This window comes from Melospiza melodia, chromosome 3 (genome assembly GCF_035770615.1).
Source record: "Melospiza melodia melodia isolate bMelMel2 chromosome 3, bMelMel2.pri, whole genome shotgun sequence".
Lineage (NCBI taxonomy): Eukaryota > Metazoa > Chordata > Aves > Passeriformes > Passerellidae > Melospiza > Melospiza melodia.
The window spans coordinates 113,430,600-113,444,514 of record NC_086196.1 but is presented as its reverse complement, the minus strand read 5'-3'; the positions used below and the strand labels follow the sequence as shown (position 1 = coordinate 113,444,514).

At 43.3% G+C, this 13,915-nt stretch overlaps 1 protein-coding gene across 2 annotated transcripts in view; it reads left to right on the top strand.

Annotated features, from left to right (window-relative positions):
- Nucleotides 1-13,915, top strand: part of EFEMP1 (EGF containing fibulin extracellular matrix protein 1) — a 45,202-nt gene that overhangs the window by 3,703 nt on the left and 27,584 nt on the right. For both annotated transcript variants that reach the window (XM_063152770.1, XM_063152769.1), the window contains exon 4: nt 57-317. In XM_063152770.1, coding sequence (XP_063008840.1) covers nt 57-317 — 261 coding nt within the window. The remainder of the gene's footprint in view (nt 1-56; nt 318-13,915) is intronic.

The following is a 13,915-nucleotide window of genomic DNA, read 5'->3' as shown; positions in this document are numbered from 1 at the left end:
GCTGTTGCAGAAGGTTCGACTGTTAAAAGCATGACTTGTGTTGTTGCTAACCACAGATATTGATGAATGTGAAATAGTCCCAGATGCATGTAAAGGTGGGATGAAATGTGTTAACCACTATGGAGGATACCTCTGTCTACCCAGAACAGCGCAAATTATTGTAAATGAGCGAGAAGAAGCAGCAGCAGAATCCACAAGTGGTCGGAACAGCGTCATTCGCCGGACCCCGGCCGACCCCCAGCGCGCCACTCCCAACCCAAGCCACCAAATCCAGTGTGCAGCTGGGTATGAGCAAAGTGACCACAACGTGTGCCAAGGTAAGCCAGGCCTGCCTGCCTCCTTCTGCTCCCGTGCAGCTGCAGTGGGGGTGACCACAGAGCCAGGGTAGGACAGCCTGCAGCACTTGTGCTGACTGCAAGGGGCTGGTGCTCCATGAACACCTTTAAAGATACAAAAATAAAATACAGAAATGTCACTGTTGTTGTTGAAGGCATCAGAATGTGCAGTTTGTTGCAACCTTTACAGTCTGTTCCATCTGCTTTTGGGCTAAAGAAATGAATTAATTCCATTGTCTGTAGCTCCTAAAAAAAGTCTTAAAACTACTCTAGTGAAGCATTTTGTGTTGTATTAAGTATGTCTAGGAAAGAAATGAGTGAACAATGCAGCAAGGCATAAGCAATTTGGAAAGGTTTGCAGAACTCTGTATTTTTCAGTAAGTGAATGCTGAATGAACTAAAAATAACCACAGGATGCACTTTTGCTTAGAGCAGGCTGTAGTGTAGAAGGGTCCTGTATTTTTACTGTGGATAAGGACTATTCCTCTAGCAGTAGGAACCCAACTTCTGAGCAGCCTGTGCTCTTGTGATCTCTGTGGAAGCAGCCCTAGGCAGACCCTGCCAGTTTGCTCCCAGTCCCAGCCTTGCCACTCTTTGAAACTATGGCAATGAGGAGCTTTCATCTGAGTGTACATACACCACACACAGTGCCAAAAATTCTCAGGGCATTAGCAATGTTAATTGTATGCATTCAGGAACCAGCCTCACAAGCACTTCTGTAAACTAAGACTGTTTCATTTATTATTTTATATAAACAGTTTACTCTTCTACTTGCTGAAGTAACAAATGTTTTGGCCATTGTTTTGTTTTCTTTCATAGAAATATATTCTACCCCTTGCTCACAAACTTGCTTTTCAAGCACATTGGAGGGACACCCGTGCAAAGAGAGGGCAAAACTTGACCTCATGGTTCATCTTTTCCACTTTGTGGCCTGTAGCAGTATAATCACAGAAAATAGTACTTTAGGGACTGTAATCAGGGCAGGCTGTAATACACAGTGGTAGTTTCCTTCTCCCTGGTATTCATGTACACAGGACATTATTTATCACTAGTAAGTAAATTCCCTGTCATTCTGGACCACAGCAATCATCATGGAGGCTGGAGGAGTTATTTTTGTAGGCAAAGCCTCAGAGTTGCATTTCCAGCTTATCTGCTCATGTCCAACATTTCTGTCACTCTGACTCAAGAATGTCAAGTACAGAACCTACCACAGGAGGTCAGATCTCCTTAACTCTGAGCGTTCACTGGGGGTCATCAGGGGAAAATCCAAATTTTCCTTAGATGGAAAATTGGCTTTTTCCTTAGTTTAACTTGGCAAAGCAGCAGCAAAGCCAGGAGCAGAACTGCTGGGTTTGGCCTGGTACTCCCTCCTTCAGGTGATGCTGCTGGCACTGCTCTTCACTGGTAAACTGTAATAAACTGTTCCAACTTCAGCACATAACATTTTTATTTTGATAAAAAATGCAAGTCATGCTAGAAAATGTCAAAACATGACTGTCCCTTTTCTATGCTGGCTTTAGATGTATAAATTTGGGATACAGTAGGGCAGTTTGACAGCATTTAGTACCCATACTTTGTGCTCCAAACAAAGGTTGAGGTTTAAGTGAGAGACTGACAACTGGTTAAGGTATCTGTTTTGTTGAGGAGAGATTGATGGTGATAGATTACTATTACTTTACTCCATGCTCTGGCTTCCTGGAACTTGCAGCTAAATATTTCTATTCAATTTCCAAATCTTTGGTTAATTCATAACAACAACAAAGTGTTGTTACAGTACCAGAAGTTTTAACCAGCAGGCACACAGGCTATGGTGAAATCTTGGGCTTGACTGCATTGAGCTATTCATTTCCTCATGCCAACATTTCAATCTAAATGCAGAAAGCATGGAAATATTAGTGTTTGAAAGCTGAAATGTATTGGATTGAATGCATTCCAGCTGGAAAAAGGGTAGTGGACAGTGTGCTTGAAATGAAGGATGAAAGAGTTTTGGAGCACTTAAAGCATGCATTCAGCTTCATGATCTTCATACTTTTCACTGCTGAAAATATCTTATAAAAGATAATCTTGATCAGCAATGGTCCCGCTGCGGATTTATTTAATTATGGTTAAAAGACTTTGCTATGATAACTGCTTGAGGCTCCTAGGGAGTGTAACTTACAGATATAGTCACACTTAAGCTTGTTTTATTGTTTAGTAAATCAAATATGAAGTCCAGCTCCTTCTAATTGTTTGCAGATGTATGACATTTTCCTTCCAGTCCAGCAGCACTAAGTATTTTATAACCAATGTGAAAGTGTGGAGACCTCTGTTTCAAACAATAACATGCTCCAAGGAGCTGAATTACTGACATCATGCTGCAGTGTGAGGGGCCTTCTGTTTTAGCACAAGTGTCCACTCCCTTTTCAAGCATGGAACAGTGTGGGAATGACAGGCCAAACACACTCCTGGGCTTGGAATAAATGCCCATAAACGACCTGGTCCTGGAGGACTTCACTCCAGTGATGTGCTGATACACATCTTTATAATTACTGGTGAGCAGAAACATGTTCTAGTGTGTTAGAAATAGGGGTAGCAAACATCTCCTGGGACATTTTTAAGATATTCTTTATGAGCAGTGATGTCAGGAACTCCCGAAGTGAAGCAAAGATGAGGGAGGTTATTCTGGAGAAAGGTCTCTGATGTGGAAGAAGTTGTGCTTCAACATAAACACTTGAAGTGTGCTTTAAATTCTGAGTTTCTGACCTTACCTAATCCCCTCCATCCCCATCCCCAGCAGTTCCCACTTCACTGTCACTCCTAAATTTGGTCCCTAAGGGAGATTCCCATATGTGGCATCTGGTCCCACTTTCAGGAAGCCACTTGGATGTTCAGCCCTGTCCCTCTGAGGGTATCACTGTAATGGGGAAGAGCAAAAAACATAGTAAGAAATAATTTGAAACAAATTACTGAGTTAACTCAGGTTCCCAGATATTTTTTCCCTGATAAAACCCATGAATAGCTGCACTCTGTGCCTGCACTCAGGCCTGAGTTTTATTTTACTTTGTTGTTAGGCTCTCTGTGATTTGAGTCTGCTTCTATTGAATTCAAAAGAAAACCACCCAATTAATTCAATTTTGTCAAACCTAGTCTGCAAGAAAGTACTGGCTTCTCCTAGAATGTTAATGACACTTGAATGCAAAAAGGGACCAAAAAAGGTACCAAATAACCTGTAAACTTGAGAAGGGAAAGGAACTCATTTTCCTTAATTCCTGTCATTTTGGCAACACAAGCAATAAAGTAAGCAAACACTTTTGCTCCTGAGCTAGATTAGCTTTTGCTGTTTCTCCAGTCTGTTTGTAACCCTTTGAGCTGCTGCAATGTCAGATTCAGGAGGCAGACAGATTGCAATATCAGTGCTTGCTCCTGTGAGAGAATGACATTTTTCCAGAGTTCTGTCCAGATTTGGAGGACATTAGTTGCTTTTTTCCTCCTCTGTGGAAGAAGGAAAAAAATGAATTTGTTTTCTGTTCTGTGGTTATTCTTCCCACTGTGAAATCACTTTAGTATCCCTACACTGGTAGAGGTTAAGTGGTTTTTTGTTTTGTTTTTTGGTACTTTTCAAAGTAACTTGTCATACTCAAGCCATGCTTTTGACTCCAGAAGTTAATTGTAAGTAAGCCAAATAAGACTAAATTTTGCATCTGTAGAATCCTTTTTGTTGTTGTCCTGTTAAGGAGGGAGGGACAAGGGGGAGCAGTTCATGATGTTTGCCATAGAACAATCACTTTATATTATATATATTTACATATGTCAGGGATGTGCAGCTGGCACATGAAGAACATTAAAGGTGTGGGAGTGCAGGTGCACTTGGCAGAGCCTGGCTGTGCCCTGGCAGGAGGCTCCTCCCTGGCATTTTGGCTGGGGCACTGCAGCTCCTAATGAGCTCCACTCACTGTGCTTTGATTCCCCTCCCTGAGAGCTCCTGGAACGTGCAGCCACATCCAGCCCAGCTGAAACTCAACCTGAAATGCACCCCAGGGGTGCCACTAATGTGCCACAAGCACTAATGAGCACTCAGCCCTCAGGGTCAGACTCCAGGGAGCCTCAGAAGTGCATGGACTGGGATTTTGGAGCCTCTGCACAAAGCGGGGATCTGATCCTATGGGCTCAACCCATTTTCTAATGCAGACGCAGCCTCAAATACAGCCATAGATGTTCCCTAGCCATGGAAATGGTTTTGAGAGCTTTTTGTAAAATATTGTATCATCCCAAGTTTTCCCCCTTCCTGTAGGTAAGGAGTGCTTTTAAAAATGCTTCAGGGCTCCTTGTGGCTGCCCCATCCCTGGAAGTGTCCAGGGCCAGGCTGGATGGGGCTTGGAGCAAGCTGGGATGGTGGAAAGTGAAAGGGGTGGAACAAGATGATCCTGAAGATCCCCTTCCAACCCAATTTATTTTGTGATTCTGTGACTGTGACACCACTAGGCCTGTTGAGTTTGAGGATAGGGTGAGGACAGAGCCTGTGGCAGGAGAAATGAGGCCTGGTTGGGTGGTTTAGGATGGCAGCAGCTCCAAGGGCTCCCTCAGGCCGTGTGTTTGTGCAGCACTCCAGTGAGTGGGGAGCACTTCTTGCCAGCTGTAGCCACTCTGAGACTGACCTGGTCACATGTGCCACTCCAATGCTCATTACTGGGACAAGCCATAGGAATTCTGCAGGTCTAAGAGGATCTACAGAAGGACACAAGCTGACACTTTCACAGCTCTCTGTTCATAGCCTCCAATTAATTCCTTGTACATTTGGATACATCATGCAGAGATCATCTTTCGTCAGCCCTTCCCCAACCAACTGTTCAAGCTGTTAATCTGTGAAGCTGCTGCACTCTGCTGCAAAGCAGCATCTCTTTAGCAGCCCTCAGGGTCCACAGGGGCGTTCACAAAAACCCATCTTGTTTTGAGGGCCTGGTTCTGGGCATTTTTGAAATCAGGCCACTCTGAATCATCTTCCCATCTGTGCTATTTGCACAGCTGTGGGTGTCAAGTCAAGACCTTGGAGAGATATTCTCTGTTCTGTCTGACCATTTTACTGTGAACATCCATCACAAGCATAAATACTAGCAGCTGCTTTCCTTTCCCGAGTCAGTCAGTGCTTTCCCATTGTCCTGAGCCCTGCAGGAATATACTCAGTGTGTTACAGTTACAGATTCCTCCCATTTGCTCATCGTGCTAAGTGTGCTAGAGGCAAGCAAGCTTCCCCAAATTGTATTTACCTTAGCTTCCTGAATTGGGATTATGCAGGCAAGCACTGGATTTCAAGTTTAAGTAAACTCATTAGCAGTTCTCATGGCTTCCTGCAGCAGGAGAATGGGATCACACAGTAGTCACCTCAGCTGTCATCCTCGTGGGCTGCATTTGTTGATTTTAAAGCCTGTTGCCTTAGTAGCTCGGAGGAGGCTGATGTTTTGACAGACAAAACACAGCAAATGGATTCAGGAGGCACATGGCCTGAAGAAAGTCCAAACTCCAGCCATCTGTCCTCCTTCAGAATTCCTCTCTCTAAGCCGGAGGTCTTTTTCACAATGCAATCGGGAATAACACCAGATAGCAGAGGGGAAGAATGTGCTCATGCCTGGTCCTGACTTGGCACCCAGAGTACTTGGCACCCCTTGTAACAGCTCAGAGCACTTCTTTCTCTCTTGAGGAATTCCCTGTACCTGCTGCAGACACTGAGATCTGTGCATCCCACAAGGCAGGAAAGCCATACCAGGAGTGAGGGCTGACACCTGCTGCAGCAGAGGGCACAGAACAGCACTTGGGGCAGCACAGGGCTGTGCTCCCTGTGCCAAGACCTGCTCTCAGAGGGATACATTCCACAGCATCACAGTGCCAAGGCACCCTGGCAGCTGCTTGTAGCACCTCTCTCAGGTAATTTTATGGTGACACTATTGCCACTGGGATTTCTCACTGTGCTTGCTCTGAGCAGTTGTTTCCTCCCAGTTTCCTGAGAAAGGCTCTGTGCTCCTCCTCTCCCCAGTTTTTTATTCAGGAGGGTTTTCTCTCAACCACCACTTTTTTCCTCCATTTTCAAACCTGATTCCTACATCAGATTAATTAGTGTATAAAGGAAGTGCTCTTACCTGGGTTTTATTTTCACTCCTGTACTCTGGCTTACTGAGTCACATTTGCTAGAATGTTTCTGAAGGATCTCAGCATTGCAGACACATTTTTCAAAGGTCCAAGATTTTTCTTGAGCATCCCTAGTGATGGAACACAAATTTAGGAAGCTGGAAAACTAGTGCAAGAGCTGAAATTTGAAACTTATTTTCCTCATTTTATTCTCTTTCCAAGTGCTATCTCCCTTCCCATGCTGGCCAGGGCAGATGATAGCTGCTGTTTCTGTGTGCCAAAACAGCCCTGCAGGAAGAACAAAGCTTCCTGCAAAGGCAGCAAAGACCTGTTTGATTGCTTCCTGCACCACCCAGGGATGCCTGTTCTGCTCTCCCTGTCCTTTGCTAGGGAATCCCAGCCAAGCCCGGAGTCTCCAGCACTGCAGGAATTCATTCAGGGTGGTCAGACTTGCTGCTTTGCCATTTTCCTACTGTCAGAACCAGTGGGAGTGTTACAGGGCTCCCTCCTAGCAAGATATTTTTGGTCTGGTAGGAACCACAAGGAGAGTGTAATTTTTGAGTTCACCTACCAGGTTGCATCCTAAACATTCCACACTTTTTGTGGTGTAGTCAAGTCCTCTTGTGCAGCACTTTGTCATGGCAACCCCTTTGTGCTGTGTCTGTGTTAACTGGGATGAATGGAAGCTGAGCTTGACCACCTCCTTTCATTACTTAAAGAATATTTATTCTTTTCTTTCCCTCTGAGATGCTTTTTGAGCTGCTTTTTCTGGGCTATCATAATTTATGCATGGTCTATAATGAGTCATGTGAAATGTAAGCCTCCTTTGGGCTGAAGGTTCTTATCAAAGGGAATTTTTCCACATACCTGTCAAAGGGTTTAGATGCTTCTGTCCACAAGGTTGGAAGATCTCAACTGGCCTTGTAAGATCTCTGTTCTCTGTAGGACAATGGAATAGGTAATCAGACATATAAAGTTCATTAGTAAAAAGTACAAAATTTCACAAAGAAATATCTGTTTCATCTTTAATTTGCTAAATTTTGTTTTCATAGCAGCCAGCTAGCAACAGTTTTGAAGAGAAAGTTATTTGCCATAATTCAACAGACAGCAAAATGTAATCTGAAAAAAAACCCTACACTAAATACACAGGAATGCTGTGTGTACCTTCTTTCATCTACCTTTTAACTTTACTAAAAATACAAGAGGGACTTGCAAATTACAGAACTCTGAACTATTTTAGCACACATGTAGTTATTATAAAATACCTTTAATGCTCATTCCCATTTGTGTCTCATTTGTTAATCTGAAACCATGTTAAATGTTGTAAGCAGAGTAGAGAAATGTCTAGTTTTTGTTAGGTATAATTCTATGATCAAAGCTGAAAAAAGTGACTAAGAAAACATTTGTTACACACACTTTTATAAGTTACAGTGCTAAGAAAAAGTTCTTGAGGCTCAGGAATGAATTAGATCTTTCCTGGCAAAATATATCTCAAGCTCTTAATTAAGCATTTTTAAAATTAGATTTTCAGTAGCCCCTTGTCTGTTGCTGTTACTGAAAGGCTTAAATAAAAAACTCCAAAGGGAAATTCTTCAATGGAATGACAAAGGATTCAGTGTGTGAAGGTCTGGCTCCTGGGAAGAGATGTTTACTTTGGGAAATTCTCAATCTGGCTTTATTAACTCCTGATTTTAAAAATTCATGCCTTTGAGTGGACATTAATTAATTAAGCCTGTTTTGATGAGCTCTGAGCAGGAGAAGACATTGCTGAGCCTTCAAGAGCTGGATTTAACCAGAAGGAAACTCCTGGTCTGGTGCATGACCCAGTGTGAGATGATTTAAGCAAATCTGACCCTGCACTTGAGCATCTTATGGGATATAAACCCCCAGAATTCCAGAAAAGCAGTAATTTGGACAATAAATTCCTGAATATCTTGTAGCTTTATAAATTTAGAAAGAAATCCTTATCAATACTGTGAGAGCTGATTGTTGTCAGAAGTACTTAGAATTGGGAAATACAAGGGCTTTTGACAGGTAACAATGTTCTGTGTGGTTTTAAAGAGGCTGCCAACAAGTTAACAGTTAATGCTCAGTTACACAGAGCAAAGGAATCAAACATGGCAAAATTAGCAGAAATTTAAGTGTGATTTTAGCTGATGTGACCTATTTTATAAAAATAAAAACCAGGAGAAACAGTCTCTCTCCTGTCTAAACTTATTCCGGGAAGAATTTTAAGTGCTTGGGATACAGAGTAGGTAGAATTAAAAACACTTTTAGAAGCACAACAAATACTTGCTTGTAGTTTTTAAAGCACTTTCTTTTTAAATGAATTTGCTCTCAAGGGATTTTCTTATCAGGAGCCAGTTCTCCACAGAACTTGGAGATGATAAAACATGGACTGGATAAAACAAGGACTTGTGTGTCACTCCTTGGGTGAGTTAAACAGGAATATAGGAATATTTCACAGGGAGTGAGCACAGAATCACATCAGAAATAAGCAGGGCTTTGGAGCAACCCCTGCTCTGCCCCTGGGGGCTGTGGATGACACCTGACTTCATTCCTCCCAGAAGCTGTTGGAGCCTAAATCAGGAAAGAGAGCAGAATCCAAAAGTCATTCCCACTTCCCAAGGGGAAAGAAAAATGGTGTTCTTCCCTGACATCATCCTGCCTGTATGTGCTCTGCATCCAGACCTTCCTCACTCTTATCTGCCTTAACTTGAAGCATCAAGACAGATTTTCTTTCCCAATCTCTCCTTATGTGTTGCTGGAGTAGAAAATAATTTGGGGATGGTTGCAATACCCAAAGATACTGCTGACACTTCCAGCACTTTTTCCCTGGAGCAGAAAGCACTGTACAAGCAGATAAAAATTATAGACTTAGCCCCACTGAGCACCTTTTGGCTTTCTGGTGTTTGCAGGAGCAGCAGAACTTTCCAGCTTGAATTAACCTGAGGTGGAAGAGAGTTAGAAACAAACTTCTGAGAGCATTTGTGCAGGAAAAGTTGGGTGAAGGAAAAACACACACCCATTTTCCCCATTGCAAACACTGACCATTATTTAAACAATCCAGAAACTGTATTCCTAGATTTTAATCTTTTAATCAGGATGTGAAAAAGGATGATTTTGGGGAAGGGAAAAACTTTGTTGTGTGTGTTCCAAGACAAAGTATTCCTCTGTTAGAAACTGTGGCTCTCTATGCCTATAAAAAGGGAAAATTCCCCATTTCTAGACAAGACATTTTTACAAAATGTTGCTTCGTTATGTATTTAAATCCAAACATTCTCTCCATTCTGGTTACACGCAGAGTTCAGTATCCACTGTGAGGAGAATCTCTTCCTTACTATGTATGCAGATTTATAAGGCTCCAGGCACCTTTGAAATAAATTGAAAGCACAGCCATGTAATGGAGCCAAACCCCAAAACCAGCCAAGGGGATCCACCCAGCAACACCCTCGAACACCCTCAGCTCTTCCCCTGAGCACAGCTTCAGAGTGCTGGTCTTGATCTTGTCTCTGCTTTCTCCACCCTCCTAAAAGCTTCCTGGGGGATTCCCCAGCTCCAGAGCCATGCAGGGGCTGTTTGGGATGCAGGAATAGTTCACTTGCTTGGTTTCCTTCCCTCTCAAACAGCTCAGGAGCAGGGCAGCTGTTTGCAGAGCCTGAGACAGGGGGACACTGAAAAACAGGACAACAGGAGAGAGCAGCAGCTTGGGTATGAAGAGAGGCTTTGACAGTAGAAAGTGTAGCAAAACCATACAGAAATAATGAAGGCAGGTTTGTAGCTGCTTTTTCCCACTTTGAAATTGACATTTTGAGTATTTGTGATGCTGGAAAGTGGCATGGTTGGAGAAGGAAATGCTTCCCAAAATCTCTGCCATGGGATGGGAGTGAGGCCAACAGTTTAGGAACTTGATCAAACAAAGGTCTGGACATTTAATACAGTGAGAGCAGAAGTTAAAAAGCAGCAGCTTTTGAAAAGGTTAAAAAACCTAATTTATGCTTAGGGCAGTCCTCAGTTCTTAACAAATGTCAGGATGAGGTTGATTGTTGAGGAGCAGACTGGTGATATCTGTGCTTTTCTGAGGTATGTCCCAGTGCCCACTTTGAGAAAGCACAGTCAGAATGTTTTCCATCTCTCTGGGTTTGGTGGTTGTTATCTGTGGGTTGAGCACCAAGCCAATTCCCCAAAGCTCTGGATAATCTGCCTGGTGCACATCAGATGTTCAGTCCCATAATGGAACCACTTCTGGCCCTACAGGCTGCAGAAGGCTGAGTCTTTTTTGGAGAGCACAGATCAGTGTAGTTTTGTTAAAAATTAATACCATTGGGAGATTCAGACAAATGTTTCTGTAATTCTGACAAAGTGGTGTATAAATAATCCTATTGTTAGCTGTCAAGTGGAATTTATATATAAAACAATCAGGTATTGATATCAGAACATTGTCATCACAGGAATCAGGGTTTGTTATTGTGGGGCAGAGCAAGCAATACTGAAATTCAGTGACCCTGAGTACTGGCACAGCTTCCAGGGGCCTCCAAGGTCCCATTCTCCTGAACAAGATGTGCATGGAGAAGGAGCTGTCCTTCACTAAAACAGCCTCATGGGGCATGCACCTCCTGCCTTAAGGGCTGGACTTGATGACACCTTTTAACTCAGAGGATTCTGTGATGTGTGACTGAGCCAGCACATCACGCCCCACACTTGCTGTGTTCAGTGGTGCATCTGGGACAAAAGCAGCAGCAGGAGCAGCTCATTTCATTCCTTGCATTTGATTCTTTGTTTTAGTATCTGTCACATCCAAGCCAGCCAAAAAGTGGCCTCAGCACGTTCTGGCTGGCGAGGCTGAGGAGCCCCGGGGGCTCCATTCACATGCCTCATGTGTGACCAGGCTGGGGCTGAGGAGCCACTGCACTGCCTGGTCCTCAGGGTGGGGTCCCACCCCTGCCACAGCCCCAGCAGGAAGCTGGAAGCAAAGCATTAAACACACCAAAAGGACTGCTTGGATTTTCACATACTCAATGGCCATTGGGGGGTTCAGCCAGCAAGAAAAACCCCAAGTGTGTAAGAAGAGGAAAAACAGCAAAAAGGCAGCCGGAACCAAAAGTGGTTTTTCATCTGGCTGTAACATTGAGAGCAGGACAGCCGTGGGATGTGCCTGGATGGAGCCCATCCCCATGGAATGCACCATCACACACATGGCTGTTCCAGAGCTCCAGAGCTGCCTCTGTCACACACAGCCAGCTTCAGACAGCATTACTGTCCCGTTGGGATGCACTTGGGATGGGCTGCACACACAACAGCCCTTAAAAACTGGAATGATAATATGCAGGTTTTTCCATTCCTATCATTTGTCCTTAATTGAAAAATTAAATGCTTATGTCCCATTGTTAACTATTCTTAGCACTAATTTCACAGTTTAGCCCAGTGGTCACCAACTGGTTTCCTTACAGTTCTTCTCTTAATTCACAGCTGGGCTGAACTTGCTTGGTTTGAACTTACTTAGGTTGCATTAAAAAAAGTTGTGTGACAGTCCCCACATGATTTAATCAGAAACCTCACTGTACTCAATTCCTGCCCAAAAAACACTATAAAAAGTCAGAGGAAAGAAAGGTAGCAAAGTTCTCCATTCTGGTTAATAGCTTAGAGTCTGTTTACAGCAGCCCAGTTCAGGTGAGAAGGAGCCTTGGAATGTCTCCAGCCTGGCATCTTGCTCTGATCTGAGATCAGACCTGGGAGATTTATCCAGTCAGGGCTTGAAAAACCCCATGGAAGTAGAGCACAGAATTTTTCTGGGCACCTGTTCCACACCTCGACTACCCTAATGGTGAAAAAAGTTTTCCCTGTACCTAGAATCCCTCATTACAATTCATCCTGGATTGACACACACAAAATAGATGTGCTAAAAATGCAGACTTGGGGGGAAAACACTTTTTTTGTTTTCTTACAAATGTGTAAGTGAAAAAGTGTTCTCCATAAGGGGAGGTAAAAATTTTGGGCAGCCCTAAGTTTGAATGAAAACATTTTCCTGAGGAGCAGACTGGCTGAATGTCATTCCCAGCCTCCCATGACCCAACTCCCACTACAAGTGAAGCTCTGCAGCTTTTTAATTTCCAGTTAAAAACAACCAAAAAAATAATAGTATCAATGTGTGTCCACAAACAAGGAAAGAAGGGAAGTTTCACTGATCCATGACTGTGCTTACTTGAACTCTGAATAACTGCAGATATTTTCATAGCTAGTGCCCACCAAGCTTCTCCAAGTACTGAGAGAATATCAAGAATGATTTTAACAAACAAAATCACTGTTTGTACTTTGATGTGTCACATTAAGACACCTTCAGTTGCATTCCAGCATTTAAAGCACACATTCAGATCCCAGTATTTTCCCTGACACCTTTGCACATGCCTCAGTTTACACAACTGCTCACTGCTGGCCTCAATCGGGTTGTTGCTAGGAACTTTTATTTTAAAACCCCTCACTAAACTTGCCAGAGCAAGCCTGCAATACCAGGCACACGCTGATCCTACTCATGGGTGGGTAGGAAATGCTTGAGAGTATGGGAGGGAGTAGCCTTGATGGGAGGAATTGCCTGTTTACTCAGCTTGCAGCTCCATTGCTGCGACACTTCAGATCCCTCTGCTGAATATCCCAGCTGGTCTCACATCTACCAATGCTGCCCCTTTTAGATACCCTTCAATTCTTGTTTCTCTTCAATTCCTCACTCTCCCCTCCTCTTTTCTTTATTAAGCTCTTGGCAATGCGGGCCAAAACCTGACAGAAAACAGCAGTTCACACTGTGGTCCTGGATAAATTATGGTACAATTAGCAACGTCACTTTCAAAAAGTTAATGAAATAAAGCTGCTCCTTTAGGAAACCGGAGACTTTACAGCTGATGATTTATGGTGACTCAAACAGGACTGTGAATTTGCAGTGCCAGATGAGGCCATGCTGTCACTTCTACTCACTAAATACCTCATGCCACTTCTCTAGGAAATGAGGCCTGGCTTGGTTACAAGAACCAGATCCTCGGTGTCTTCTCTGTAAAATCTTCTCCCTTCTGGAAGCTGAATTTCCAGCTTGTTGATGATCTGCAAAGCAGATCAGTTTTGTCCCTCCTGAGGAGCAGATGGATGCAGGGGCTGCCTTGGGACAGAGTGACACGTAACTGTGCATCCCCAGAGATCTTTCCAGGAACCTCTCAGATTGCTTTTCTGGCTCAAGGGCCTTGCTCTTCACCACTGGACATTTTGGGCAAGCACATGTACATGTAATAAGTGTGGAGCCTTGTGGGGTAAATAAAAATTCCTGCACAAATAAGGGGAATAATAAATCAAGCCCAAGAATTTTAAAGCTATATGAAAAATTAACCTGTTTGCTGGACCTTATCTAGATAAGAGGTCATTGTTCTTTGCTTTGAAAAGATTTTTGTTTTTAATATGTATTTAGCCTTACTTATCTATTCTACTTTGCTTCCTTTTTA